This window comes from Pterocles gutturalis, unplaced genomic scaffold (assembly GCF_000699245.1).
Source record: "Pterocles gutturalis isolate BGI_N339 unplaced genomic scaffold, ASM69924v1 scaffold10901, whole genome shotgun sequence".
In the NCBI taxonomy this organism is placed as follows: domain Eukaryota; kingdom Metazoa; phylum Chordata; class Aves; order Pterocliformes; family Pteroclidae; genus Pterocles; species Pterocles gutturalis.
The window spans coordinates 38798-66329 of NW_010100440.1; the positions used below are offsets into that span (position 1 = coordinate 38798).

The following is a 27532-nucleotide window of genomic DNA, read 5'->3' on the forward strand; positions in this document are numbered from 1 at the left end:
TTTTGTTAAACACAAGCATCCTTCTTCCTGTTCCCATGCCATTTCCATTCTGTCTCCATAGTTGTGAGTTGGTTGTTTTTTTGGGTTGATTTTTTTTTTTAAACCTTCCTCCCCCCAACATCCACTAAGACCTGCCTCCAAGTTCTTGCATAGTTGAAGTATATATGCCGTACTTAGCTTTCTGAGTGTGAATTTCTGACTGTGACAAGAGTATGAGTTGTAACCATGTTAACAAATAACCAGAGTGGTTCTAGAAACCATTTTTATAAAGTCTACCTATGTTAAGAATTTAATATTGGTGTACATTTATATTAACAGAATATTTACAGTTTGTTTTCTTTGTTTTGTTTTGTTTAAAACAAGAAGTCAAAAAAAATTCCTCTTAAATTTCTGCATAATATAATAAGGCAAAAAACAAACAGTTTTGTACATTATTATTATTATTAATATTTTAATATATATCTGTAACTTCGGTTCCAAAGTACCAAGGTAAGTGATCAATTGGCCTCAGAAGGGAACCTCACAGTGGACTGTAAAACTACAGTATTTCCATAAATAATACTTTTAAGAAACCCTGGGTATTTTTTTCTTAAGGATCTGAGGCCTTTAAAATGCAAATTTAACTAAAAACAAAAGCAAAATTTCTTCTTTTTTAAGTGAATAAAGAGCACAAAATTAAAAAAAATACAAATCCATTAAAAATGTTTCTCACATTTGGGAAAAAATGTACAAACTTGATATTTTTTAACTCATTTTTTTTTAGCACAGAAACAAAAAACAAAACCAAAAATCAATACCTATATATTAAATTCCCATTCTCAGCAACCTTCTTGTTGGAAAGTCTGCACCCCGACCCCGTTATTTATGGAAATGTGCTTAACTTCTACAAATTTTACATTTAAAAAAAAAAAGTTTACAGCAGTGCATTTTGTAAAAGGTTTGTTTTTTGTTTGTTTTTTCCTGTTTGTTTTTTTTTGTTGTTTGTTTGTTTTGTTTTATGTACAGGCGAGTTTAAAATTCAATGTTGGGGACTATCGTGCCTCTACTTCTTTGGGGTTCCTAGAGGGGGAATAGTCCCTGGACTCTGAGTTTGTGAGTGGAGTAGTCCTGCGTGGGGAGGCAGGTCTGGTGCTGCTCGCTGGTACCAGAGGCGGTGGGGCGCTCAGCGCTGCGGTTGGCGGGTTCCTATTTAAAATCCCATTGTGCATGGCAGTGGATGGACTCAGTCTGGGGTAATGCATCCCGCTTAAATGAGGCATGAAGGATGGCACGTGCGCCAGGTGACTTTCGATGGGGGACGAGTGCAAGTGGTGCATTCTGGCACGCTCAAGTTCTTCTCGTAAGTGCAAGCGCTCTCTTTCCTCCACTTGCCGCAACCGCTCCTGCTCTCTGCGGGCTTCAAGAAGGTTTTCATGGTTATAGTCGTGTGGCTCCCTGTCTCTATAAGAACGGTCATGATCATAAAATCCAGAGGCAGTAGGGAACCTATGGATAGGATCCGTCCGGAGCTGGAAGTCCATTCGACGGTGCAGGTCTAAGCTCCGGTAGGCATCTCGCAACGGGTCCCGCATTGGGTCCCAAGAAAATCCAGGATGTGGCAGCCTCTCTCTTCCTGACAAAGGATTCATGCCTATGAGCGGGGTCATCATCCTGCTGCGGTCCAGAACATTCATGTTGTTCATCTGGTGCACGCTGCCCATGGAGATGGGCATAGAGGCAGCCATCGAGTGAGGCAATGATAATCCATGCAAAGTGGGTGGTGGGGGATGCTCCACTGATCGAGAGTGCTGGGAAGGCTCAGACCCTACCACCAGCACATCACTGTCTTCCTTCCTCTCCTCTTTGACTTTGATGTCATTCTTAATCTTCTGGAGGTCGCTGGGAAGCTCTGTCTTTCTCTCCATGTCCTTGCTCATTAGATTGGTAAGCTTTAAGCTCTCACTTAGCGCAGGTTTGCTGTATGGGGATACAGACTGGATTACTGGCTTTGTGTTGTCCTCAGAGGGTCTCTTATCATGGCTTGGAGTTTCTTTCACTGGGGAACGGCTCTCTTTAATCTTGTGTTCTGCTATGGGCGGCTCTCTCAGCCGGTCAGGGTGCTCTCGCTCGGGTTCTTTGGACCTTTCCCTTTCACCGAGGCTAACTTGCCTGATGGGATCACTGGAGGTTTGGCTGTTGCTGCGGATGAGATTGCTTATCTGATGTGTCACTGGAGCCGATGCCGGTGAAGATCTGTTTGAATGTCTGTTCTTATCCATGAGGTCTCTGTGAAAAGAGAGAACAGACATCCTTGGTTTTGTGTGAACAAACATACATGTGATGCTGGACATGCATAGTGCGGTGTCTAGCTGTGTCATTTGACATTGCTCAGAAAACGGTTTGAAAAGCTTTGCTAGCATCAGCTATAGCAGCGATGCTACACTAGAAGATACGTGCTACATTCCTTTACATGCTATACAGAAAAAAAATCCTAAACGTTCAGAAATCTGGGGACTAAATTGGGGATGCATTTGAAAGAACAGTATATTCACCTTAATAGAATGGCCACTTCATGGAGAAATGTAGTGAAAGAAGAATTCTAGACAGCTTTTTTTAAAAAAAGATGCTTATTGTTTGGTTACATATACATCCTGCTGCCAGACAATGGTTGTCTTGGCTGTAACACTCTTCAAACATGAATTGAGGCACACAAAACAGACGCCTACAGAAATGTACACAGGTCCTTCACAAGACAGCCTCGTGGACTGGAAGCAGACAATACAATGCTTATTTTCTGTGGAGCTGCAGGAGAGTTTTTGTTGTTGGCAGTTTTGGCAGGTAAAGTGCTTACGGAAAAAAATCCTTGAATAGGCCAAGAAACTGAGTAATTGACCTCTGTTTCAAGAGGACCTGCTATGAGGAACAAAGGGTTTGATGACCATGTCCATGATCTAGAGAGAAGCACGAGGGTTCACATTTCTAACTGCATGTCTATCTCTGAGCAAGCCAGTTAGTCACAGTTACTCACACCTCTTTAAGAGGAGAATAAATAATGCTCAGCTTTTAAAAGCACTTTGCTCTGAATGAGAGATTCTTTAAACACAAAGTATGATGGTGTGATTGAGAGAACTGCATTATGAGCTGAGAGGCTTGCTGATACCCAAGTTTTATGCTGGGTTTGCTTTCGAGAGCTATAAGACCTGAGTGCTGAAAGCTGGAGGTGTTTTGGGGAGTTCTGTAAGTATTTATCCCTTATGATTACATTTGCTAACCCAGATTTCCTCCTCTGTGGCAGTCCTGATTGCTGGTCAAGGATGTGGTTTTTCAAAATCACGTCCAAACAGGGATGCTGGGGACGGCTTAAACTGAATTAATAGAAATGTAATAGAGATGTTAACCCCTGTGTGAACTCTTAAGAGTGAAGTAACCTTCGTTTGCAAATGAATTACACTAAAGCCAAGAAGGGAGCTTCCATCTGAATCCATTTAAGGGTGTCAGACAATTTAACATTTAAAGCAAGCTGATTTTCAGCCTATTGCTTCCATATCATCTTGTTCACAGGCACCGCCTGAAGATCTCACTAAAAGCGCTCCGGGCAAACGATGAACCCCCCCTATCACTAGTCAAATACACACATCTAAGGCTTGCAGGCTGTTACTGCCTACAAAGTAGCCTGTTGGAGACCAGGCTCTGAAATATAAAGGGCTTTACAGCTTCAAAATCTTATAACTGGAAGCTAATGAAGTATCTATAGCCCAGGTGATACAGTCCTGTCATCGTTAATAAGGGCTTGTCTACAATGCAATTTTTTAAAATCAGATTTGCTAATGGATTCATGCACACTGCTCCAGATACAGGCATTTGCATTTTTATCTCGTTAATGTCCAGCTAACATTTGAATTCATCAGCATATCTGTACATTAATGAGAACTGTGACTGTCTCCAAAGGATCCATCATAATGCCACCTTCATGATTACAGAATATACAGCAATCCTAAAGCAGCTGCATTGAAAACAACCAAGTATACCCTGAAAACACAGCGACACGCTCACTTCCTCAGCCTGGTGCTTTTTATTAACTTACTAGTGGGGACTGGCTTACCATATTTCCACAGCAGACAAATCCTAAAAGGCAAAGAGGGGTTTTTTGTGCTGCTAGTACGTGTGCTTGTCTGAAGGAGAGGCCTATCAGCGGCTTTAAGACAAGCAATGTTTTGCTCTAAAGATGATTTTAAGATCAGAAAATTAGAAAAAATATAGAGGAAAAAGAATCCCAGAAGAAAGTACTCAAAAGCACATGCTGCTCACCTCTCTTTGTCTCTGTCGTCTTTACTCAGAGAAAGATCCCTCTTCTCGGGCTCTCGCTCCCGCTCTCTGTCTCTGTCATGGTTTGTCACTGAGGAGCTTCGCTCAGAATCGGTGGGCTTGGGCCACTGTGGAGGTGTTGGGAAGGACGGTGGGGTCCGATGGAGTCTATTCCATGGCTCGTGGGGATTATTGAAATTCTGCAGGTTTGGGCCATCTTTGTGAGTAAAAATGTTGTTGTGAGCTAGAATAATGGCAAGGGGAGGAAAAGTTAAAAGTAATTCAAACCAAATAACTACATATACATTTTTCACAATGCTAACCACAACCAGAACTGTCCTTTCAAGACTTTTTAATGTGGACCTAATGGTGAGGGGGAGCTACTAGCAGGTACCTCCAAGACTGGGTGTAAGATCCACCAGCTCTTTTAAGGCTATTGGTGGAGGAAGCTTTAACTATAAATTTGAATAACTCAGAGATGACTGAAAATGCCCAGCTCCTCTTCTCCCCCCACCCCAGCAAGGGTTCCAGCACAAAAGCAGTACTTTTCCTCAGCTCCTCTCACTGGCAGAAACTTTAATTTGTGGGTAGTTACAAGCAATCAGCTGCCTGCAGCTGAGGACTCAGGGACTTTTTTGTTAAAGAAATCAGACTATTTGGTGGTATGTATGTGTGTGTGTAAAAACAGCTTGGCTGTAGGCCTTTCAGAACGGTCACTTGATTCTCCTACACAAATCTTCAACTGATTCCTGTTGCACCATGAGATGCAAAAGCATGCTCTCTTATGTTTGGCTCTCAAGCATGTCTTGCCTACAAGTAACATCTTTAAAGAAAAATAATTTTATACAGGTAATTTAAACAGAGGAAATCTACAGGCTGAATCAGGAGAAGTATCAATAGCTGTTCCACTATGTGTCTTTGCCGTTGAAGGGTGTTACTTTAGATGCCCGTAGGGTCCCAGAGCTTGGTGGGGTCTTGCAGCTCCAGCACCTCCAGGAGCACGCAAGGTATCAACCTTCAGCAGCGAGGAGACACAGAGCACAGCTAGTGATGTCTGTGACATGCAGAAAAGCTCCCACCGCAGAGACCTGGAAATCTTAGGTGCAGTGTTTTCAGATAGGAGAATGGAGGTTAGGAATTAAACTTCTTTAAAAACTACCACCAGCTGCTGTAAATATTAGCATGTGGCTTTTCTGGAAGGGATGTTTGTCTGCAGTAACCCAGCCAGTACTTACTCAGAGCATGACTGCCTAATCCTCCAAAGGCATTGCTGCCTAAGTTCCCAAGGCCGCTGAAGGTGCTTGACCTGCTAAATGGATCTGGAAAGGCAAACAGGGATTTAGCAGGCATTTAGCCAAGAATGTTGGAGAATGAAATGCACCCCTCCCCTTCTTAACGGTCTGAATCCAAGTAGGATTAAGCCAGACTTTAAGCTGATCCTTCTCATTGCAAGGTTCTTTGCACAGAAAATTCCCATCATGTTAAAATGGAGAAGGGATTCAGTGCTCACTCTGCAAACAGGTGCTGTAAAAAACTTTTGCATGCCAGTCCGAGGGGAGCTAGAAATTAAGGTCTAATAGCTGAAATTAGGGTGGCTGCTGCTGAGCTATAACTCTCCTTCCTTACCAGTACTAATAGTACATTGCAATTGCCTTGAAAGAAGAACCTCGGCAGGCACCTCAGTCGGCATATTGAGGGGATGCATTGTTTCACTCTTGTTTCTGTGTGCAGCTTCCTACCCTCTTTGTAACAGTGCACAGACAGTCCTAAGCTAATTGCTACGGACATCCATCCTTACACCAACTAACTTTGGCTTGTTTGTGCCAAAATCCTCTCCCATCATAGCTTCCTTGATCCCAGTGGTGGTGGAAATTATAGCGCAGTCTTAGGAGCTACTATGACAAACGGATGGGAAGTTTGTATCCTTTGAGGCAGAAGATGAATCTTGCCTTTCCTAGTCAAGTATCTGACTACTCAGCTACTGGCACTTGTCATTATAAAAAGTCCTGCCTTTGTTTTTCATTAAAGGCGCCCATCATCATAAGAGATTCCTCTCTGAGTGGATATAGCCCGACTCAGGTTTCTGCACTCCAGAGATTGCTATGGGTTAAGCCGTACCGGTGTACTTGTTTTCTTCCCTATTGGTCATCTCTAAACAACTCCTCTGTCTGCCCACTGGCTTTTTGACTGTCCTTTTAAGGTCTCTAACTTGCCATGTTACAGGCGGTGTGTTGCTCTCCTCTTCCTCACAGACATCCCTATATTTAAAATATCAAGGCAAATAGCACAGATCTTGGATAAATAGCTCAGATCTTTAAGCAAACAGCTATTTACTTATTTACTTATTTTTAAATAGCTGTTCTTGCCCTTCCACTTTGATACTAAGTAGTTGAGTAACTCTGTAGAGATACAGTTAATTTTGACAGAATGTTCAGGAATTGATGTAAATCTGAGTATTTGCAACAGAAAAAAAGTCTACTAGGTCATGTGGCATACCACATTTACTGATTGGACAAGTGTTACTAAAACATTAATCAACAGAGCTTGAACTTTAATTGGCAATGAGCTGCTTGTGAGCTTCTAAAATGAGGAAATTTGAGAAAATCAGGCTCTACTTACTGCCAATTAGGAAACTGAAAGGCTGGCAAAACGTGCAGAACAGCTATTTGCCAGCAACTGTTCACTGAACTTTATTAAAGAACCTAGGCAAGAACTTTTGTAGGTGGGAAACGGTACAGGAGGAGTCCATTTTAAGCTGTGCGTTGTTTGAGATACCTTTGCATAAATTTCCCCCATTTCCTTGGGCACATTCAGCAGCACAGAAGGACTCTACAGGTCACATTTCAGCTCCTGTGCAGTGTCCCAGCAGTGACAGACTTGCCTGCTCTGCAATGCCCTCTTCTCTCGCAGGAGAAAGGCTGCTTGTCCTGCCCCTCTCCTTTGGAGGAGAGCAGAGGGGCTGTGCTGGGAAGCTGGCATGGGTGAGAATCATGGAATGGTTTGGGTTGGAAGGGACCTTAAAGATCATCTAGTTCCAACCCCCCTGACATGGACAGGGACATGGCGAGAATCTGTCTAGCTCCTGGTTCCTGGGACAGTTTAAGCCTCTCCCTCCCCTAGTGCTACAGCGCCGCAAGGCAGGACCACACCAGGAGCCAGGATGGGTCAGAGGTGTAAGGTGAAGGCAGCGTTTACTCACACTTACCTGCCAAGTGGTTAGTGGGCAAGAAACTGCTGTGGTGAGGTGAAGGACCAAACGGGGTGGTGGCTGGATGCGTCGCACCTGCAAGAATAAGGTCCCTTTTTAGTTCAGTGGCAAGTAACTGCTCGCACACCCAGGGGTCCTGGCTGTCACGCTCGAGAACCAGATGCACAGGCCAGAGTTAGACACAGCAAAGGCAGGGCAAGACCCAACCACCATCCGAGCAAGCTGCAGGCAGGATTCCTCTGAGTGCCTTTTAAAGGAGTCTGTGGGCGCTAGGAGGCAGGAGGAGATCTTGCACTGAGTGTTGCCTCACCTGTAGTACTGAGGAAGTGAATCTCTTTGTCTGGCCTTTTCCATCATTACTCTGTGTTTACATTAACAAGGGTCAGCCCAGGTTATGGGCCCAGACAGAAGGTGCTCGGAAGTGGCTGATTACAGTCTGTGTGAAATACCAGCTAATGACAGGCACGCAGGGAACATCCATCATGCCTCTCCCATGAGAGCTCCATCTAAGCTCTCACATCTGTCTCTGCATCCACAGGCTCCCCCTGCGGCACTTTTTCCCCTTTCCTAGACACTGCTCATTGCCATGGTGCCATGCTGCCTCCTGGGAAAGCCACACCACTGCTGAGCAGGCTGGATTACACATTAGGTTGAAGAAAGGGTGAGAATGGGCTGAAACAAGCTGGTCTGTCCTGTATTTCAAGATGGACCAGGCTCCTGCAGAAAATTCTGCTCTCCTTTCAGAGCAGAAAATGAGAGATTTGCTTCCAGACACATGCAAACCTGAACTTTGCAACTGCCGTGTGAAAAGCACTGAGGTCACCTGCCACTGGGATACGTGGTTTTTGGAGGAACACTAACTACCGTGTATCCTGCAAATGACAGTATGTTTGGGCAACCTCACGGGCCTGGCTTTCACCCCCTAAGATTAGTACAGACGATTTTCAGGTTGCACCTGAAATAAACTTCTGAATATTCATGTTTCAGATGCGTGTGACAAAACGTTAATCTGTGGCTCCAGTATTGCACTGACAAGAGCAGCCCTCTCCAACTGTCACACTCTGAACATCCTTTCGGTGCCTCCTCCCTGCCAGTACTTCTACTGCTGCAGACAGAGGTGATAGCAACTATCATAACTTTCTGATGCTGCTCGGATGCAAACACAACTTCTGCCTCCCTTGCAGAAAGCCAGACCTGCCCTACCTGTGCATTAACTGTCTCATTTTGTTAGAAAGTAGTAATTCCACACAATGACAGAAGCAGCACTTTGCTGAGGACATGTTAAGTCATATGGAAAACAGACCAACACCTAAATAAAGCTTTTCAGTGCTCCTGCCTCATGTATTTTGATGGTAAAAGTTAACCTCCCTTAATACTGGGAAGAGTAACAGGTCAACTCTAGCGAACACCAGCAGCCATACTGGGAATGAACATGGGGTCTTCACTAACAGCTGACTCACCCAGTCACTGCTTTCTCAAGTGATAACTTTCTGTTATAGACAAGAGGATTATGATCCTTCTCCTCCCACCTGGCACTCCAGCTCTCCTGTCTCCATCACCACAAAAACTTCTGCCTTGTCTGTGGCCCAGACAAATGATTCCCACCAGTGGCGGACCTGCTCTGGTAAGTTCCTGCCCCTCATCTCCAAGCCACATCAAATCCATGTTTCTATGATACATTGTCAGTGCTGATAACACCATGGAAGGTCACAGCAAAAGCGGGAGGAAATGCAGGGAAGAAATTAATATGCACAGGAGAAACTGCATCCCAAACAAAGACCAAACAGCATTTTACAGAGGCGCATCAGTCCGTGAGCTGGTCTTCCTTGGTGACAGAGCCCAACAACAGATGGTTGCTGCAAAATGCATTAATGTGTCCAGAACATGAGCAGACTATAAAACCAGAGAAGGAGACAGTGCTACGTGTCCCTCACCAGCTTGGGCACCACAAACCTAAGCAGCCAGAAAATGAGTTGAGGAAACTTAAGAGAGACCACAGCAATGAGACCTGGAGTTATCTATAAACATTCTGGCTGCTCCAATGCTTCAAGACGGATGGAGACTGTCATCTTTCTAATCCTTTAAGATTTCAGAAGGTGTATAATGGATGGGAGATTTCTTCGAAGGAGACGGCTTACAAACTCAACTACATGGGCTGATAATAAAAAATCCTCTGGAGAAAGCCAGGAGCAGCATTGCAGGCTGTCAGGTAGTTATTAAATATAGCGTCTGCCAGGCAGCTGAACATCCGTCCTGAAGACAGGTGGCCCTAAGATAACTTATGTCTCCCACAGTAACTAGGCAATGCAGCAGAACCAATGATTCACATCAACTGCACGCTTGTTCGATAAGGTGAGAAGAATGCCTCGGATATTGCAAAGTAAAAGATTTATTCATCTATATATTACTGCTGCAATGTTTGTTCACTTTGATAGCACTCTTTACCTAGATTTACCGTGTGATGGCTCTTGTGATTAATATACTCACAGACAAGTTGCTGTAAGGTTGTTTATCTCTAGTGAAAGTTTTCTATTAATTTGCCTTCTTTAATGTATCTATTCCATACTACTTCCCTTCTTGCTTTTATGCATGGAGAAGGAAGCCATGCTTGCATCTTTAAGAGAAAAAGCTCAAGATATGAACTGGACTGGTGCTTTTCTGCCTGTTAGGGTCAACTCTAATATACATGAAAAAGCATTGTTGTAATGACAATACAGGACAGACTGAAGACACAGATAAGGAAACAGCTGCCATAGGAACACAGTCAGAGGTTTGTACATCAGCTGTGCTTATGCATCCAAACAGATGCAACAAATATTTTGGCCCCATACTATCAAAGTACCCTTACAGACACCAAAATGCGGGGTAACACCCTAAAATGTACAGCTATGATCAGCACTGATTATACGTGGTGGAAACACGCATGTGATGGTTAAGAACATCTATCTACAGATAAAGGTGGAAAGACAAACCGAACCACCAGTGGAATTCCTGAAGGCTATCCAACATCTGCATTTGAAACTCAGTTCTCACAGAGGCTTCACCTTGATTTTCATCTGTTGCTTTTCTGTCATGTTTGGGACAAAATTCCTAACACTGACAACCTTCTTCATTTCAACAGGGTTGAACCAAGGCTGAATAAGACCATGTCTGCACTGAGCTAGAATGAGAGTACAACGCTGCATCATAAAACCAGAGTAAAGTTAGGAAAGCAAACTACCTTAGATGCCAATTAATTACATACAGAAAGCAGACTCTGGCATCTTAAAGGCAGAAAGAAAATCTGAAAAAATCTAGGGTGAAAGGTAAGCCCTGGAAAGAAAACAAAAAACAGTTGGTAGATGGAAATCAACAAGAATAGTACCAGTGACCTCTAAAACCAGAATGACAGAGTTGCAGTCTCCTGAGGTCAGAGCCATCAAGAACAGACCAGTGAAGCTTACTGCACTTTGCTAATTGCATTAATTGTAATTACTTCTCCAGTAGATTGGAAACCAATTGATCAACATAAACTGTATTTAATTCATTCTTTTTTTTTTTTTTTTTAATTCAATATGCCATTTTAAACCTTAGAGATTGCTGGACTTCAAAACACATAAGGGGATTTTATATTTAAAAACCAAACACGTCACAAATACACCTTCTTTGATATTTCCAATGTTGTTATTAAAGTCTTCCTTTTACAAAAAGCCCTTGTTTTCAGAAAACCAACAGAAACTTGGTGAGTGAAGGAGCTGAGAACAACAATGTGGCAAGTATAAAAGCAAGAAAGAGACCAAGGCCACTTCCAGTCCTGTGCAATGGAAACATTTTCAAGTGTTTTGTCAAAATCACTTTTTAAAATCACTCTATAGACTATTAATCAGGCACATAAGAACCAGCTGCACAGACATGAAAGTAAGAGCCAACGGCTGCAGCCTCGTGACGTGCAGAGGATCCTGCACTGAAGGCAGTGGCAGAGCCCAGCCCAGCCCAGCCAGACCCCAGTGCCTCCACACCCCTATGAACCATCCAGCCTGCTTCAATTTTGGGGCGTATGTACCTGTAGAAACACACATTACATATACTGACTGTTTCTTTTTTAAATTTTTTTGCAACAAATGATGCTCTTCCCTTACCTGTGGTAGAAAACAGAGGCCTGGCAAGATCCTGTGGATAATGGAAGCCTGGAAACACACCAGGGGCGGGAGGTCTGCTGAACAGGTCAAGTTTACCACCTATTTCTAGCTTGTGGGGATCCAGCTGCATTTGCTGTCAAATGATATAAAACCAATCTCATTATACACTTCTTTTTTTATGGGAGAAAAAAAGAGAGAGTTCAGGCTCACTCCTGCTTAGCCCTGCCAGGGAGAGTTAGCGAGAGTGACAGCAGCGTCTCCGGTCACGGACGGCAGTCATGCTCTGACAGCATCTGTAAGGCCATTTCGCTCCACAGCCTCTCAGCTGCCTGCCTCATCCACATGAATCAGGGCTGAAGTGAGCTCTCAGCCTTCAGCACACACAGCGGAGCATGCAATGTGATACACCGAGCACGCTGCACCCCAGGATCAGTCGGTGCTCTCAGCCTGACAAAAAATACTCTGCAGGCGGAAAGCTGCCGACAGAAGTCTTGAGAGCTGGGTGACAGACTCGTCTGTTTTGCTTCTCTGGTTTGAAAGGAGAGAGCTGTTCCTAGACTATGCCCTTCCTGAAGCTAGCCTAGCTCAGTATGCAGACAAGGGGTGAAGGGTAAAGAAATCTACGAGGCTTCTCCAAAGGCTATTTTTATCCTTCCCCTGTGGAAGTGAGCATGGTCAGAACTGCACCCAAATCATGTAACTCTCTCAATAGCTTAAAGATTATATACTTGCTTGAAAAAAAAAAAAATGGACATACACCACTTGTAGAAGCACTAATTACAGTGCACCTACTTAAGCTCTGAATAATCTTCATTAATGGGACAAAAAATCTACAGCAGGACCTATGAAAACATAAATGCTACAGAAGTTCCATTACCAGCTATTTTGCCTGCCATGGAGAACTTCGAGCCTGTAGCAGCACCCCAGCACACCTTTGTCTTAGTACCACTTGGGTTTCAAAGCCCCTTCCTCTGCCCATCATCCCGGCAGTGCAGAAAGCCCAGCAGCCTCGAACACAGTAACTATCAATCTACTCGCCTGCTCTCTTGTTTGTAATACGTTCTTCACTGTACTGGTCATTTCATTATGAGTGGGATAATACTCCGTATTCCATAGGAGGTACTAGCACAGAAGGGAAATGACATTAAACATGTATGCTTCATAAAAAAGATGGATTTGGGGCAAAATTACCTTCCCCCTCCCTTTCCTCTCTTTCTAGCTGTGCATGTACTATCTCCTGCTCATTTTGCTACCCTTCAACCCAACCCCTTTGCCCTAAGATAAACTTTACGGTTGCTACGATAAATGTTAAAGGATTGAAAGTGTTAGTTAATCAATACAGGCAAGCTTCAGAATCACCAACAGTAACTGCTTCCTGCTCATTACTGACTAAATATAATCTCTAAGCCAAAGGACTTGGCTTTGTTCCAGAAACTGTCTAAATTACCTTTATCTTTTGCTGGTGATGGTAGATCTGCCAGGCGATCTGTACATGAACCGCACACCACTTCCCGGGTTTCTGCAATGGAAAGCACAAGAATTTAGATTAATTTATACGTTAGCAATCTACATCAGACAGAACGTTTCATTTCCCTTACTGTCAAACAGGCAGCTAAGCAATGAGAAAGGCTGATTACTGAGACGGCACAATAGGTGATCAACATTTTTTTCTGCACTGCAGCAGATGATGTTTAAATTAAGAAGCAAACAAACAGGAAGAATGTGGGATGTGGGATATCTTCCTCATCTCATGGAGACCTGAGATCCCTGCCTTGTTCTTTCCTACTTGCACTCCCTCCTTCACAAACCAAAATAAATGGCAGCAAAGAACAGTATGCCATGTTTAAGAGAAAGCAACTAATAGTTAACAGTTCTGTTTCTGAAAAGAGCCCTGTTCATTCATCCCTGCTGCACTGTGGGCCAAGTCATGTGTGGTTATTATGGCTGCTTGCATTTAGGGAAGGAAAAGGGTATGGACAAACAATCGCCAGGGATGCGCAGTGCCACAGCTGAATGAATTACTGTTTTTCAGCTGAGCTGCGGTACTCACTGTAGGGTGTTTTTGTGGAACATAAGAAGCACAAATAAAACACACTGACCTAAGCCACCATGAATCTGATCTCTGGTGACTGTCTGTTCACGCTCATAGTAATTTATTTCTGTGACCCTTATTTCAAACTGTGAACTATTAATGCACAGAAACGGATGCAAAAGAGGGTTGTGATTCAACCTAAACATTACAAATCAGAAGCAGTCAAGAGCTAGTGAAAACATTTTGCTTTAAATAAAGGATGAGCATGACATTTTCTACTAGACACGTTAAAATTTCAAAAGCACATGCACAATATTTGAAGTGTATGCATATATATATATATGTATAAAAAATCCCCCACAAACCTTACTTACTCTTACTGGAGGCCTATAAGGGTCTGACACCTATGGAAAAAGCAGAAATAAAACAATCAGTTCTTCTAAAACCAGCCAATATCCAGAAAGGTGGGGAACTTCCTTCCTCTGATCAAATAAAAGCATTTAGAAAGCAACGTTCCAGAGAAGTCCCCTGTGACACGGGAAACCTAAAAGGCTTAAAGGAAGCTTAAAACTTCTCTTTCATTCCTTGCACCAAGCTCAGCAGAATTTTATGATAAACAAAGCAGCTTCGTGCCAGCATCCGAACAGTGCCAGTACTCTTCCAAACTTTGTAATTGTTCTGAAGTGAAGCGCATAAAACTACTCTCCAAGCAATCCTTAGGGGAAAGACCTTAAAGGGGTTTCCTGCCCCATTTCCCTCTGACTTTCTTTGAAGAAGTCAATACATCCCTTTGTATTCACGACCGGTGCAGGCTACTGTTGTCTCACTGCAAAAAGAAACTTGTGTCCTAACTGCACGTTCAGAGTCTAGAAGGCCAATTTACTGACCAGATGCTCTCTTTTTATATGAGCAATCAATGTGTTTACTGTAAATCCAGATAAGCTGAAAGGAAGGTTATGTATTGTTGCCTACCCCTGGAGTCTTCTGCAGCAGCGTATGGTGGACTGTGCCTGGTCTACCCGCTACATCAATAGGGTTTGAAGTCTGAAAGACAAGAATAGAGCGTGAATAATACTGTATCATACCAGCGGTACATTTAACATCTCTATCTGATGTTAACGGCATTAATTAGTCCATGTTTGTACTGCGCTTTGAACACGCGTATTGCTATATTAGTGCTAAATGTTATCTCTTACTGACAGCCAACAGCATTTAACCATCATGTCATCTATTATTATTTAGCAGCAGTAACAGTATTCCAGCAGCACCCCTAAGCCTCACTGGAATCACAACCCCATTGTGCTGTGCGGTATGCAAGTGGACGGGAAGAGACAGACCCTGCCCCCCAAGATTATTCTTTAGACAAAACAGGCAGGCAGTAGGAGAGAGAATGGACTGACTCCCTCCATGTTTCAGGCAGCAACCAGGATCACAGTCAGGAACAGGACAACTCGAGCATCTTAGTCCCATATTGCAGCTATTGGACCATGGCCCCTCTCCAGCTGGGGCCAGACAACACAATGGCTGAAATGGCAACAGCCCATCTATTTGCTTTGACAGTCAAAATGAGGAACCTTAGAAGGTGCTTGTGGGTCTTTTATAGCTTTGCATTGTTTATCCCATCATTTTCCAGCAAGAATTAAACACCTCATTGAATGAATCTGTGTTCCTCCTCCTCCGGATCCCACCTGTTGCCCTGTCCTAGATGATCCCCAAGAACTCGTTCGTCTTTTCACTCTGGCATTCATCCATCTCCCACTCCCAGAGCAACTGCACCTGGTGCCTCCACGCAGCTAAGTGCAGAGGGGTTCAACCTCATGCCCCAAGAGATGATTTCACTCAAATTCTAGGTCAAATTACAGTAGTTTTTGAACAGTCAAACTGTACAAGGAATGAGTAAAACCACGGGTGTGGGAGGAAAGATAGATTTTAATTTGTCTAAGGCTACGTAACTTCCAGACTCATTAAAAAGAGAATTCTCCTGTGTGTGTGTGTAGGTAAGCCAACGAACTCCCCAGGCAGCTCCGGGCTCTCAGGGCCTGTCTGACAGCTGAGGTATATATAAGGTGGCAAATAAGTTACAGCTATCATACAGGCAAGAGCTTTAAGATCACATGTTATCACATTAAGATCACATGGTGTCATCCTGTCCCCTTCTCCCCTGGAGAAAGATGTGAATGCTTCCTCCAGCAAAGTAAACCGAATACTTCTGACCTTTTCAAGTTCTTAGCTTGTGAGAAATGGCCTTCGGGAAACTCACTGAGAAGTTTACCGTCAGCCTGGATTTATGTGCAGTGGATTTACACGCACAGCTGTAGGCAACTGACACGGGAAGGGGAAAAACAAAACCAAGACCTCTGCTTTGGAAAGCAAGAAGTGCAGGATTTGGTATGCCAAAACCAAATCATCAGGTCTGTGGTGATTATGAAGGCTTTAGTCAAACAGCTTGGGAGGGAGAGAGCATGGAGAAATGACAGAGTGGCTTTGCCCAGCAGTTCAGCTCTGTCTCCTCTTGAAAACTGGAAAATAATGTGCCAAAGCAGCAGATCCATTTTTCAACCTATCCCTCTTTTTTTTTCAGATGTTAGATTGCATGGAAATACAGCACTGTCCAGACATCAAGTGACGCTAGTGATTAACTACTGAACCAGAGTGTGTGACCTTGTGCTGCTTAAACTCAAGCTAGCAAACCTCTATGGATCGATCATTAAAATGAATTAAAAGCTAGTTACGGTACACCACGGAGAACTGTTTAAAAATGTAGAGAGGCTGTGCTCACTTCTTCATTCTTGCTACGTAACTGCTTCTCTTTGGTCTAATGGTATCTTACAGTGAGATGGTATCTACACAGCTCTGGAATGACGATGGAAACCAGAAGAGCACGCTATGGGTGTTATCAGGGGCTCCTCACTAACAGCAGCCTTATGGTAACACTGAACCCTATCTTCACATTAGCGAAATTTTGCCAACTCCACCTTATTTGGGCAGCTGTATTGTGGGGTCTGTAGGGAACCCTGGCAACCCTTGCAAGAATAGCAACAATTAACACAAACTCCACCACAGGACATCTACGTTTTGTCCCTCTTGCTCCCTCTGCTTAGGTGCAACTGCTCCTCTTCAATGCCTGTAGCCACTCCATACAGAACTCTTGTTGAAAAAAGCCATTGTAGAGACTTTTCTATTTGCAATGTATCCAGAAAACAACGTAAGGGATTCGATGGACACGGAGGAAATATTCCAGCTTACATTAAAAAAATTAAGTGGGAAGGTTGTAAGAGGCCTTATTTGCAGCAGTTGCTAATTGCTGACTTCCTCTGATGTCAGCGAGACTAGGGAGCACATCCCATGGCCCTGCTTGTTACGGTCACAGAAATGACCTTCCAGACGCAAACAGACACGGTCTGGCTACAGCGATGGTCCTTCAAGTCTTCTAACACAGTAGAAGGGCTCTATGGAAATGCAGTTCAAGATAAGAAATCTCTAAAATCACAGTATGTAAGGAAGCTAAACACACGACACCTTACAAACGGAGTAAACGCTCCATTTTCAAACAAACGCTACATGGATATGATGCATCTTTCTTGTTTGGAGGGATTTAACAGTTTCTGTACATTTAAGAATAGTCAATAAAAAGAACAAGTCTGGGAGGAAAAAAAAAGCAGTGCACACCACAGAACTCACGGTGGTCATCATGGCAAGCAACATTTCCAAATGCCAATCAGTGCCAGTTGTAATGATACGTTATAGTTGCAGTGCACCTTTCATACACACTATCTCAAAGAAGCTTGCAGGCATTCATCAACCCTTATAAAACCCACTGCAAAATAACTTGATAGATGAGGAAGCTGAGGAACAGAAGATTTAAGCAACTTGCCCAAGGTCAGACAGTGTCGAAGCTGGGAATAAAAATTCAGCTCCTTCAAATCGCTCTGCCCATTTAGAGCAGTCTCTCCCTATTGTCCCCACACTCATACAGTCAATTTCTCTTTTTTTTTTTTTCTTTCTGGGAATAAACACAGTTTATCTTTTGCAATCTCAGATCGTCAAATTTGTAAAATGATTTGGGACTCATCAGTCTATTATTAGCTGTAAATATTTCAATCAAATAATGCATTTGACTGTATGCTTCTCCTCCAGTTTCAGATGACCTCCCAAGTGAACCACTACGTCCTTTTCCAAGGAACAATCTGTAGTGCCAAGAGAAAATTTCTGCTCAAGTGTTGGCTGCTTTGTGCAGAGGATGCTCACAGATCTGTGGGGTGATCGCTTCCAACCCTGTGCTGCACTTCTGCTAGTTAAACCATGTGCTACAAAATCACCAGAGACACGACTCTGAATACAGTTTCTCTCCCAGCAAAAGAACAAAGCCTTCAGAAGAAGTAGTCTGTACCTTCGGTTGAAATGCTCCCTGAAGTGACCCAAAGGGACCTGAATGTGGAAGCATGGGTGGCATTCCAGGCATTGCTGGAGGATAGGTTGGAAAGAACTACAAAAGAAAAAGAGATGCTTATGTCACAGGACAACTTGAACAATAATGGAGGTAGGTGCCAAGGCTGGCACATACAAAAATAGTACTGTGTGGAACGAGTGTCACAGTAAAAATACACACTAAATTTGCTTTCAAAATTTTTCAGAGCAAAGCCAAAACTTGGAAAATGCGTTCATCTGATGAATTTTCTAGATAGTGCTGAACAAGGGTGTCTTTAAATTTGTGGAACTATTGCAGGAAGCACAGAGCATTCACCATTTTGAGAGGAATCGGAAAAATTTGGGTTTTATGTTCACTTTTGGTTAATTTTGCATTTTTCTGCAGTAGCAAACAAATTGATCCTGTTTTGAAATGTGACCTGCTTTAACTTTCAAAGCAAAAAAGAACCACAAGATGCTGCATTGCACACTAACCACAGGCAACGTGCACACCACCTTGTAGTTGTGTAGTTTGGGTTAAGTTTTGCTTAGGCCTCTCCTGAGCACATAAAGCAGTTTTACAAGTCCCAAAACATGTAGTTTCTGGGCTTTGGAGCAGTGGGGAGCACCAGGAAGAAACCACCAGTCTGACTTACTCCTGTGACCTGAGCAAAATCTTGTGAAAGAGCCATGCACTCCGGGCTGCTGCACTGTGAGAAGCACCAGCTGCAAAGATACTGCAATGACCACTGACTGAGCAATTTCTGCGCATTCCCTGCCAACCCAGGCACAGCAATATAGAGCCGCAGCAGCAAAAATGCAGGAGACAAAGATTTAAAAAAAAAAAAAAAAAAGCCCAAAGAAAATTTTGTACCTTAAAAAAAAAAAAAATCAAGACGGAAAAAGAGCTTTAGGAATGAATGAATCAAAACACTACCAATCAATCGAAAACAAGCGAAAGAAGTGCAAGCAGAACCATTAACAAAGACAACACCTAGGAAAGGTAAGCACTCACGTTGGAATGTCGAAAGTAAGGGTTGTCTAATTTGGGAGCGTACTTGTCAAACTGGAAAGAAAAGAGAAAAAAAAGGAAACGGGTGAGTTTGGTTGCAGCAATAGTGGACGCATCAGGATTTCAACACAGACAAACAATCATGGCTAGTTCATGCAGCATTCAACAGAGCAGAACTGACTGGTTATTCCATACTCGCTCATCAGGGAGCTGACTGATCTCCCCAAGCTAACAGAGACAGAAAGGTGCTAGCTCCAGGTTGCACCCGGGCGCTGCCAAGTCTCACTGCAGGACTCTCTTTGCAGGCACTACGTGAAGAGGTTCCTTCACTATGAAGAGAGCAGTCCTGATATCTGCAGCACAGTGCAACGCAGGGAAGTTCAGCTCCAGGTCTGGATCTGGGATCTGCCTCTGGAGCACTGAACCAGATCACAGACGGTAAGGAATATTTTCCATCAGACCCCAACATCTACTGTGGGGCAAGCAACACCAATTCCCCATTTTCTGGGTTCCTCTAAGTGCCCAAAATTGTCTGGAAAAGGGCTTAACTGCTTTAGATGCACAAATCTCTCTATATTCCCCCTCCCCTGCAAAAGAGAGAGTGCCCCAGAGAAAAGCTGGTTGTTAACCTTTTCCGTACCAGCACGGGGTTTTAACACCTCCATGTGCGCAGTCTGTGCCCCATATTTATTTTTATGACCATTTGTCCTGTACCACCTTGGAAGCCAAACCAAAGAATCGTTGCATTTTTGAACAGTATGTACATTCTGCTGGGGAGGAGGGAGCGGGGATGACGGCAGGGAAGGGAGCTGTAGGACCCCATGAAAAGCTGCTTATTTGGCAAGTCAGCTGCTGTTTCACACTCCTCTATGTGCAGGAGAGTAGATTTGCAATTTCATTAATTACAGTTATTACTGGAGCCATGTCCCCTCCAGTGTAAATACCATAAATTACCAAACATACGCAGCTGTAAATTTCAACACTCTTCTCTGGTGTTGGGATTAGCAAACCTGATCTAGTGGAATATAAGAAGACGTGAGTGAAATATAACAAAAGAGCCCTGTAAGCTGTTTTTGCTTATGAGGGCTGCTATCAACAGGCAGGGGTGGGAAGGGAGGGAGCTGCTCGCAGGATCGGATATCAGGATTCTTAAATAACACAGGAGGTTTCTGAGCAAAGCTTCAAGATTGTTTTACACGGACTAAGAAAAGAAGGGAAGGTGTTTACACACGAGTACATTGAGCAAACACCTTGGGCTGGATTTTGAGTGGATGATATTACTTTTAATTGTCTCGCTGCTAGGCAGATTACAACCTGAGAATGTCATCGGGCAGTCAGCAGTGGGAAAGAAAAGTGAGAAACATTATGCTCCTTCAGTTCTTGGTAGTTCTTCCCAAATGCTGCTTTTGCTGTTCCTCTTGGCTTTTGCTAGCCCTAGCAGAAGAGGAATGTTTTACATTTTGGACACAGTGTGAAACTGAGAGGGGGGAAAAAGCTGAATCTTGTTCTTTTGATCTCACAAAGTAATTGCCGGAAATAGGGAGAGAGTAAGTTTTAAAGTACTGACAAAATCAATTTGTAGCAGAACTCTAAAAATTTTCTAACAGCTGCAGCAAAAGCCCCATTGTATTAAAAGCAAATTCAATGGCAAAACGCTAATGCTTATTACATGGCCAGAAGGATTTATCTCACAAGAACCAGCCACACATAAATTAGCGCTTGTTGATGTAATCAAATAATAAATGCCAAAATTGATATGGGCTAGGGGATTAGGAGGATGAGGGACAAAACTCGGATCAGATGAGATGCTGCACTATGGTGAGAGCTCCAGGTGAGCAAGTGCGGTCTGGCCCAGGGAACAGCTGTGGGGCTGTGTTTGATACTGGAGGCCACCAATCTCCTGGTGTCCTCGCTGGTGTTTTGGTGTGTGACTGGCTCTGGGGAAGGGGGAACTGAAATACACAGCAGGACACGTGAAAAGGGAAACTAAAGGGACTCCGGATTTGACTGACGGGTGCGGTATCTGCTCAGGGGTAGCAGCGTGGAGAGACCTGGAGGCTTGGTGTGGAGGCTCTGGGTGGACAGGAGGTCCCTTGGGAGGGCTGGGCCTGTCTCCAGGCCCCCAGGTCAGAGGGACAGGGACAGCACCCCTGGCTGAAATGAAGAGGAGTGGGTTTTGTTTGACAAGAGCGGGTTAGGCTTTTTGACCAGAGATGCTCTACTTATCCTCACATTTTGGGCTGGGGTACGCACCATGGGAGGTGCAGAGGGCGGCATGAGCGGCGTCTGGGGCAAGCTGGATGGAAAAGGAGTGAATGTGTGCTGGTGGGTGTGTTGGTGCTGATGCGTGTGTTGGTGCTGGTGAAACTCCGCTCTCAGCAGCGGCACCGGGCCAAGTGAGGCAGCGGCCCGGTCCGAACTCTGAACCAAAAACCGGTTGTTCAGCTCTTGCCTGAGCAGTTCGTGATCTAGAGGAGAGAGAGAGAGAAAAAAAAAAGACACAGAGGCCCGTGGGCCTGTGAGTACCACAAAGACGGAGGAGAAAGAGTCAATATTCACCTGGCATTCCCTGTTTCTGCAGGTCATGCTGTGGTGGTTTTCTACGTGAGGACTCATTGGTGGAGGTAAGAGAGATGCCTGTGACAAAGTACCAATCAGAATCCCCGAATGAGGCTGGCAATACATGATTGGTTGGTTGAATGATATCAACAGGCTGGTATCTAAAGACAAGAGAGAACACCATGAGTCATCACAGCAGAAAACATCATCGGGGGCGGCAGCAAGCATCCGCCCCCGGCCCCCCGCCCGCGGCCCCGCTACCCCCACGCAGCTCCGACAACGGGCTACTCCTCCTCCTCCCCGGCACCCGGTGGCCATGGCACCGAGGTGTCTCTGGGAGCGGACCTTGGAGGTCTGGTCTCACGGCATGGTGGCCGGACCTTCCCGCACCAGCACGATGCTGGGGAGCACCCTCGAGGACAATGGCTCGCTTTAAAACGAGTAATACTGACCTGTTTTCTTGGGAGGTTTGCAATTCAGAAGCATACCTGTACACTGAGAATGGATGGTGGGCCTAACACGTGTTACACTCTAACTTGTGAGGTCAAACACTTACTTGAGTGGTCTAATTTTGACAAGATCTGCAATGCAGTGAGATAACCATGGATTTGGGTGGCTGGAAACTACCTGCTCGGACGGCCATTTCTCAACAGATCCCCGTGCCATCCTCCCCTTTTCTCAGCCTCAAGACATGCACACAGTGACCAGGAACATCCATTCTACAAATTGAGGCCTTCTTTGCAATACGGTTTTTTTTTGAAATCTTAAATACTGAGTTCTTTCCTCAATTTCTAACAGGCCATAATCGACATTTTTTGTCTTTGCCTCCAGGCTTTTCTCCTATGAGAAAACAAAAGGAATTGGTGGGAAGAGGAGAAACTCTGAACTGGCTCAAGATCTCATGAAGGTTGCAATGACTAAAAATGTTCTACAATATGACATGTGGCCTCTTCTCGGCATCTTCCTCTGGAAGAACCAACTGGCACTGAATTCTAATATGGTTTAGGGCAGTGGAAGATACCAGCACTTTAGAAATGGCGTGACTGGGGACAAAAAAATCCCATAAACGTCTGCTGGTATCAGTTAAATCCACCTGTGATTTTGCCTAAGAACTTCAAATAGGAACCAGGACCCAACATGTTAGATGTTTTCTGAGTTGAGAGCAACCCGTGCCATCAGCTGTGGATGACACAGACCCATTCCTGACTGACCTACTTGCTACTGAACTTACATGAACTTTTTTAGTGTAACACCCCTTTTAAACTACAGCACTGAATACAAAGGGGCAGAGGAATACATGTGCTTTAAAGTTTTATTTCATGTTCTGCAGGCATTTCTTTTACTTAAATTTTTTAGGGTAACATTAGAAATGTCTAAATCAATCACTTTCTGAAGTGACATGGTTAAGACCTTTAAAAACAGGCACTCTGATGGGGAATTTCAAGGTCTCTACTACCATTTAGAAGACTACATCCTATTGAAAGTCACTTTTGAAAGCACGTTTTGGGTGCCTGAGCCATTTGCTTTTCAGTACTAAATGTACTGCTAAGAGCAGGTACTGTGTACTGCTAGAATCTTTATAGTAATTAATACAAAAGTAGAAAGTGCACATACTTGTGATACTGAAGCTTAAGGCACTGGAGCAGAAAAGTCTATTCAGGGTTCCCCTTGGAGCAAGCAAACAAGAAAAAAAAACAACAAACCTAGGCTGAAAGCACTTAGGTCCAAAACCTAACCTCTTTAGAGAATATGGGCATGATTTCATATGTGTGTGTTTATGCATTTAAATCTGGCATGACTTAAAGAAACTGAACCCTTCTGTTAGCATCAAGATAATCCACTTTTCTGGAGGGAGAGATAAAAGCAAGTTGGCAGTTGTAAGTGCTCTGATATCCAATTTCTTTAAGAGACTTGAAGTCAGACTGATAGATTTGCAGCTGGCTCCAGCCCATAGCCCTGTACCACAACTTTGGCCTTTGACAGGAAAAGAAAAGGCCCGGAGATGTTTGGAGAAGTGGTGTGGCCCTTGGAGGAGTCGCTGCTTCATAGCAAGCATGGGACTGCTGAGAAATAACCCAGCTTTGTGACAACAGCTCTGGGCAATGTTAGGATCAGCACTGAGTCCTTGTGCCTACCAGTGACGCCTCGTCCCACGGGTCTGGCCACGTAACGCCACAACGAGGAGCAGAATCACTGAGCAGCCCTCTGAATGCCCGAACACTGCTGCTCTGCGTGCGCACGCGAGGTGGGCATGGCAGAAAAATGTCAATCCTGCTGATGTTGCTGTGTGCCCTCATGTTCAGAAGACACAAAGAACGCTGCTTCCTCTGTGTATCCTACAGCAGGGCCAGCCTTGGTGCCCTTGAGTAGAGGGCAGCAGCCCACATGAGGGTTCCTCCCAAGTATAAGCTTTAGGTTTCAAAGGGAGAAATGCCACGAGAGGTACACACTCGTTTTTCAGAGACCTGAACGTGTACCATCAGTGAATGCAGGAGCTCTGAGCTCTGCTTCTCTTTTTGCTAATAGCCACAGGTGTGCCAAAGTAAATCTAAAGGAAGTGCACGTTTTCTTCCAAAGAGGGGGGAGAAAAAGACGACAAAAAGGAGACTTCAAACGGCCATACCCTCTCTGATGGCTTTTCTAAGCTGGTGCTTTTCCTGAGAGCACACATGCGCTTGAACGGCACAGCAAGGACTATGCTGCTAGCGGCAGCTGGATTCTATCTCTTCAGGGCTGCTCAGCAATATTGCTTGCTTTTAAGAAACTTTTATGTGAATGACAACAGAAGCTCCTGGCTATGCACCACTCTGTATTGATTTTATGATGTGCCAGTTTGCAGGCTTCTCATGTAATGCAGACAAGAGGCATTTCACTGTCTGCAGGGTTAGACGCCCAGACCTTTCCCTCCACTGACTTAGGCTTCTCCTGCTTAAATTGCAGGAGAAATCCTTTTAGTAGGAGCAAGGCTGTTACTGTTTCCTGGCAAGCTGCTGAATGTGAATAGGTCACTTGATCTTGCACCTCCTGAAGTTAATGGTGAAAACATACTTGCTTTCAGTGACTGCAATATCATGCTTTTAGTGAACACATTGCTATTTCCTTTTGCAATACTTTCAAAGACTCCATCACAGTAGTCCTTTGCCTTTAACAGGGGAAGCAATGAATAGGTCTCCCACAGTGCTGCCAACATCTTCCCAGCCATGTGGTTGAAATTCTAGATGGTGCCAGGGCCTCTGAGAGCTGGCAGCTTTGGCCTATGTGGTCCTGCTTCTGGCTAGGAACCCACAGCACTTTTGTCTATCATCGTTCTGAGAACTCACTTTGGACCAATTCACAGTTTTCTTTCATTTAAAGAAGCAGTTATAAATAGTGAGACATTATTTTGCTCCTGGAAGAAAAAAAGGGGACACAAGGCCATCAGACTTTTCCGCAGCAGATCTGCCCTCTCCTTACTCCTTTAACTGGCTTCACAGGCAACAGAGGGTGCATTTTTTGCAGAATGCTTGTCCTGTTTAATCCCTGCTGAGTTAGTTGTGGAGTCAAATGCCAGATCAAAAGGAGGCCCCAGCAAGTGAAAGTCACAGGGAAGTTTCCAGCTGCCAGGGTCTCTTCCAGGGACAGCTGTAGGCTAATGGATAAGCTATAAACAGGGCATTTAGGGCAGAAGTGATAAAAGAATGGGGGCCAGGGTGAACAAAGGGAACTTTTTAAAAGGATGCAAAGACAGTGAGAGCTGAACAGCAGAGCTTGTCTGCTGAGCTGTCTGCCTCAGACAGAAAGGCTGAGCAGCCGTGGACACACAGAGCTTGTGGTGTCACAGGCAAGGATCCTGCTTCGCCAACAGGATGTGCTGCTTGTCGATGTATCAGAGCAGGGATAGGTGTTCAGTTAGAACAACCTTCTGGGACAATCAGAAACATCATTTGCAAGTTACTTCTAACAGCAGCAGCTTTCATTGGAGTGGGGAGAAAGACAGGGAGAATGGCAAATTGTACATCAGTCCTTTGTTAATCTGAAAAACGTCTGATGACTGTGGAATGCCCCGCAGGAGAACTCATGCCCTGAAAAGGAGATTTTTTTTTTTTGCAAAAATTTGTTTTGAAGACTTCCTATAGGAAGCTACAGTGCTGTCTCTACAATCTCTCATCTGGTGAAGCATGTCCATGTCTCCTACCTGTTTCACGAGTGCTCTCACAGTTCCAACACACACTGCCTGTGGAGGGGTCTGAGTCACTTTATTTTGCCTGCCCACCAGCCAGCCCATCTCTAAACACCCTCCGGTGCATGCACGGCAGATCAGCCCTGGAAGAAGAAGGGAACCTACCCGCAGGGTGACCTGGTATCACGAGGCTGTTGGTGGGTAACGCTGGTGGAGGCGGCAGTGTAGGTGGGGTGGCGAACATGGCCGGATGGTGCTGGTGTTGGGTCTGCGATCTGAGAGAGAAGTGCGAGGTAGCAAGATTAGAGATGGAGAGGGGCAGAGCCGGGCCGGAGGAATGGTGCGGAGGAATCTGGGGAGAGAGGGGAAGGTGTTTCGGGAGGCTGACGCTTGTTGCACTGCTAGCACTGCTGCTCCGGCTGCAGAGAGAAAAAGATGGGGGGGAGAGCGGGGAGAGAGACAGAGAGAGAAAGAGAGAGCACGTGTTACAATACATGATTGAAACAGTGCAGGAAATACACTACCATAAGCAACACACCTATGTAACGCTGCTCTCCCCAAGCTTATTTTTTGGGTTTTTCAATGGCAGTGGAGAGAGTAAAAAAATCTTAATGAACTTCTCCAACAGGGCAGGACGGGGCTTGGGCTCTCTGGAGTGACATTTCCTCTGGTGCTGGAGCAAGTTACAATCCCCATAGCTGTCTGTGAGATGCTGATGAAGGCTGCAGAGGTAGCTGTATTCTGCACTTTTATTTAGCCTCTGATGACCTTGCAGTGGCCATGTGCGTCCTTGTGATCATATTGCAATTACTCTAATTCCTTTTTCTGTTATTCTGGGTGCACAGAGTTGCACAGTGTGAGTGACTCTGGGACCAAGCTGTATCTGCTGCGCGTGCTGTGTAGTTATATTCACACAAGCATGCAAACATACGACGTGTTAACAATTATTCTCATAAGAATTCTGTATTCTAAATCTTTTTCTATTATGATTACTCCACTGCAAGTGATCTAAGTTTTGTGGGGTGAAAGGCAGTACTGGAGAAGTTATTATTTAGCATAATTCCCACAATACCATATTTGCTGCAATCTAAACCTCAGATATCTTAAATAGTGTGAAATATTAATCATTCATACTATTGTGGCATTTACAGGGTAAAACTACAAGAGAGCTTAAGTGTGCAGGATACTATGAAACACACATTAATGGCAGCTCTCTGTATTTTGACCCCTGTGCAGCCAAATATTATGTTTTACATCACTCTTCTCATCTTGTTTAACTAGCTTAGTTCTGGTTTGGGAGGCAAGGTATGTTTTCTGTACCAGCAAGAAGACTATACAGGTTCCAGCTGACTAGCTAAATTCTTCTCTCTAGAAACTCTTTCTCCATACCATTTTCATCCTTCCTACTTATTGGATGGAGGCAATTTAAACAGTGAAGCTAAGCTTCTGGCTACATCTGACCATGTCAGATTGAAGCAGATTTCTCAGTGTACACTGAGTCCTGTTCTAAAGGACACAGCATTTTCCGATATAGATATCCCTCTTTTGATGCTGGTGAACCAACAAAACTGTGATAACCATGAGTAAACCTTCTACTTCAATAGAAGTATTTCTGAGTATGAAACAAGTGCTCAACCTCCAACCACTTTAAATTTTAAAGGCAAGAACTTGCCAGCTCAGACAAGAAAGTGCAAAACTCTACTAGCAACCAGATCTAAAAGAACTTTACCCCACAGTTACACATGCCTTTCTC

General features: G+C 44.3%; 1 protein-coding gene across 1 annotated transcript in view; it reads right to left on the reverse strand.

Annotated features, from left to right (window-relative positions):
- Nucleotides 1–752: 752 nt before the first annotated feature.
- Nucleotides 753–27532, reverse strand: part of LOC104466420 (autism susceptibility gene 2 protein-like) — a 34004-nt gene continuing 7224 nt past the window's right edge. The window contains exons 3-14 of the mRNA XM_010079822.1: nt 25945–26198; nt 21294–21529; nt 19065–19115; nt 18033–18128; nt 14615–14686; nt 14008–14046; nt 13058–13129; nt 11611–11743; nt 7490–7567; nt 5520–5603; nt 4288–4528; nt 753–2265 (exon numbers count right to left, since the gene is read on the reverse strand). Of these exons, the coding sequence (XP_010078124.1) occupies nt 1032–2265; nt 4288–4528; nt 5520–5603; nt 7490–7567; nt 11611–11743; nt 13058–13129; nt 14008–14046; nt 14615–14686; nt 18033–18128; nt 19065–19115; nt 21294–21529; nt 25945–26198 (2590 nt within the window). The 3' untranslated portion in view covers nt 753–1031. The remainder of the gene's footprint in view (nt 2266–4287; nt 4529–5519; nt 5604–7489; nt 7568–11610; nt 11744–13057; nt 13130–14007; nt 14047–14614; nt 14687–18032; nt 18129–19064; nt 19116–21293; nt 21530–25944; nt 26199–27532) is intronic.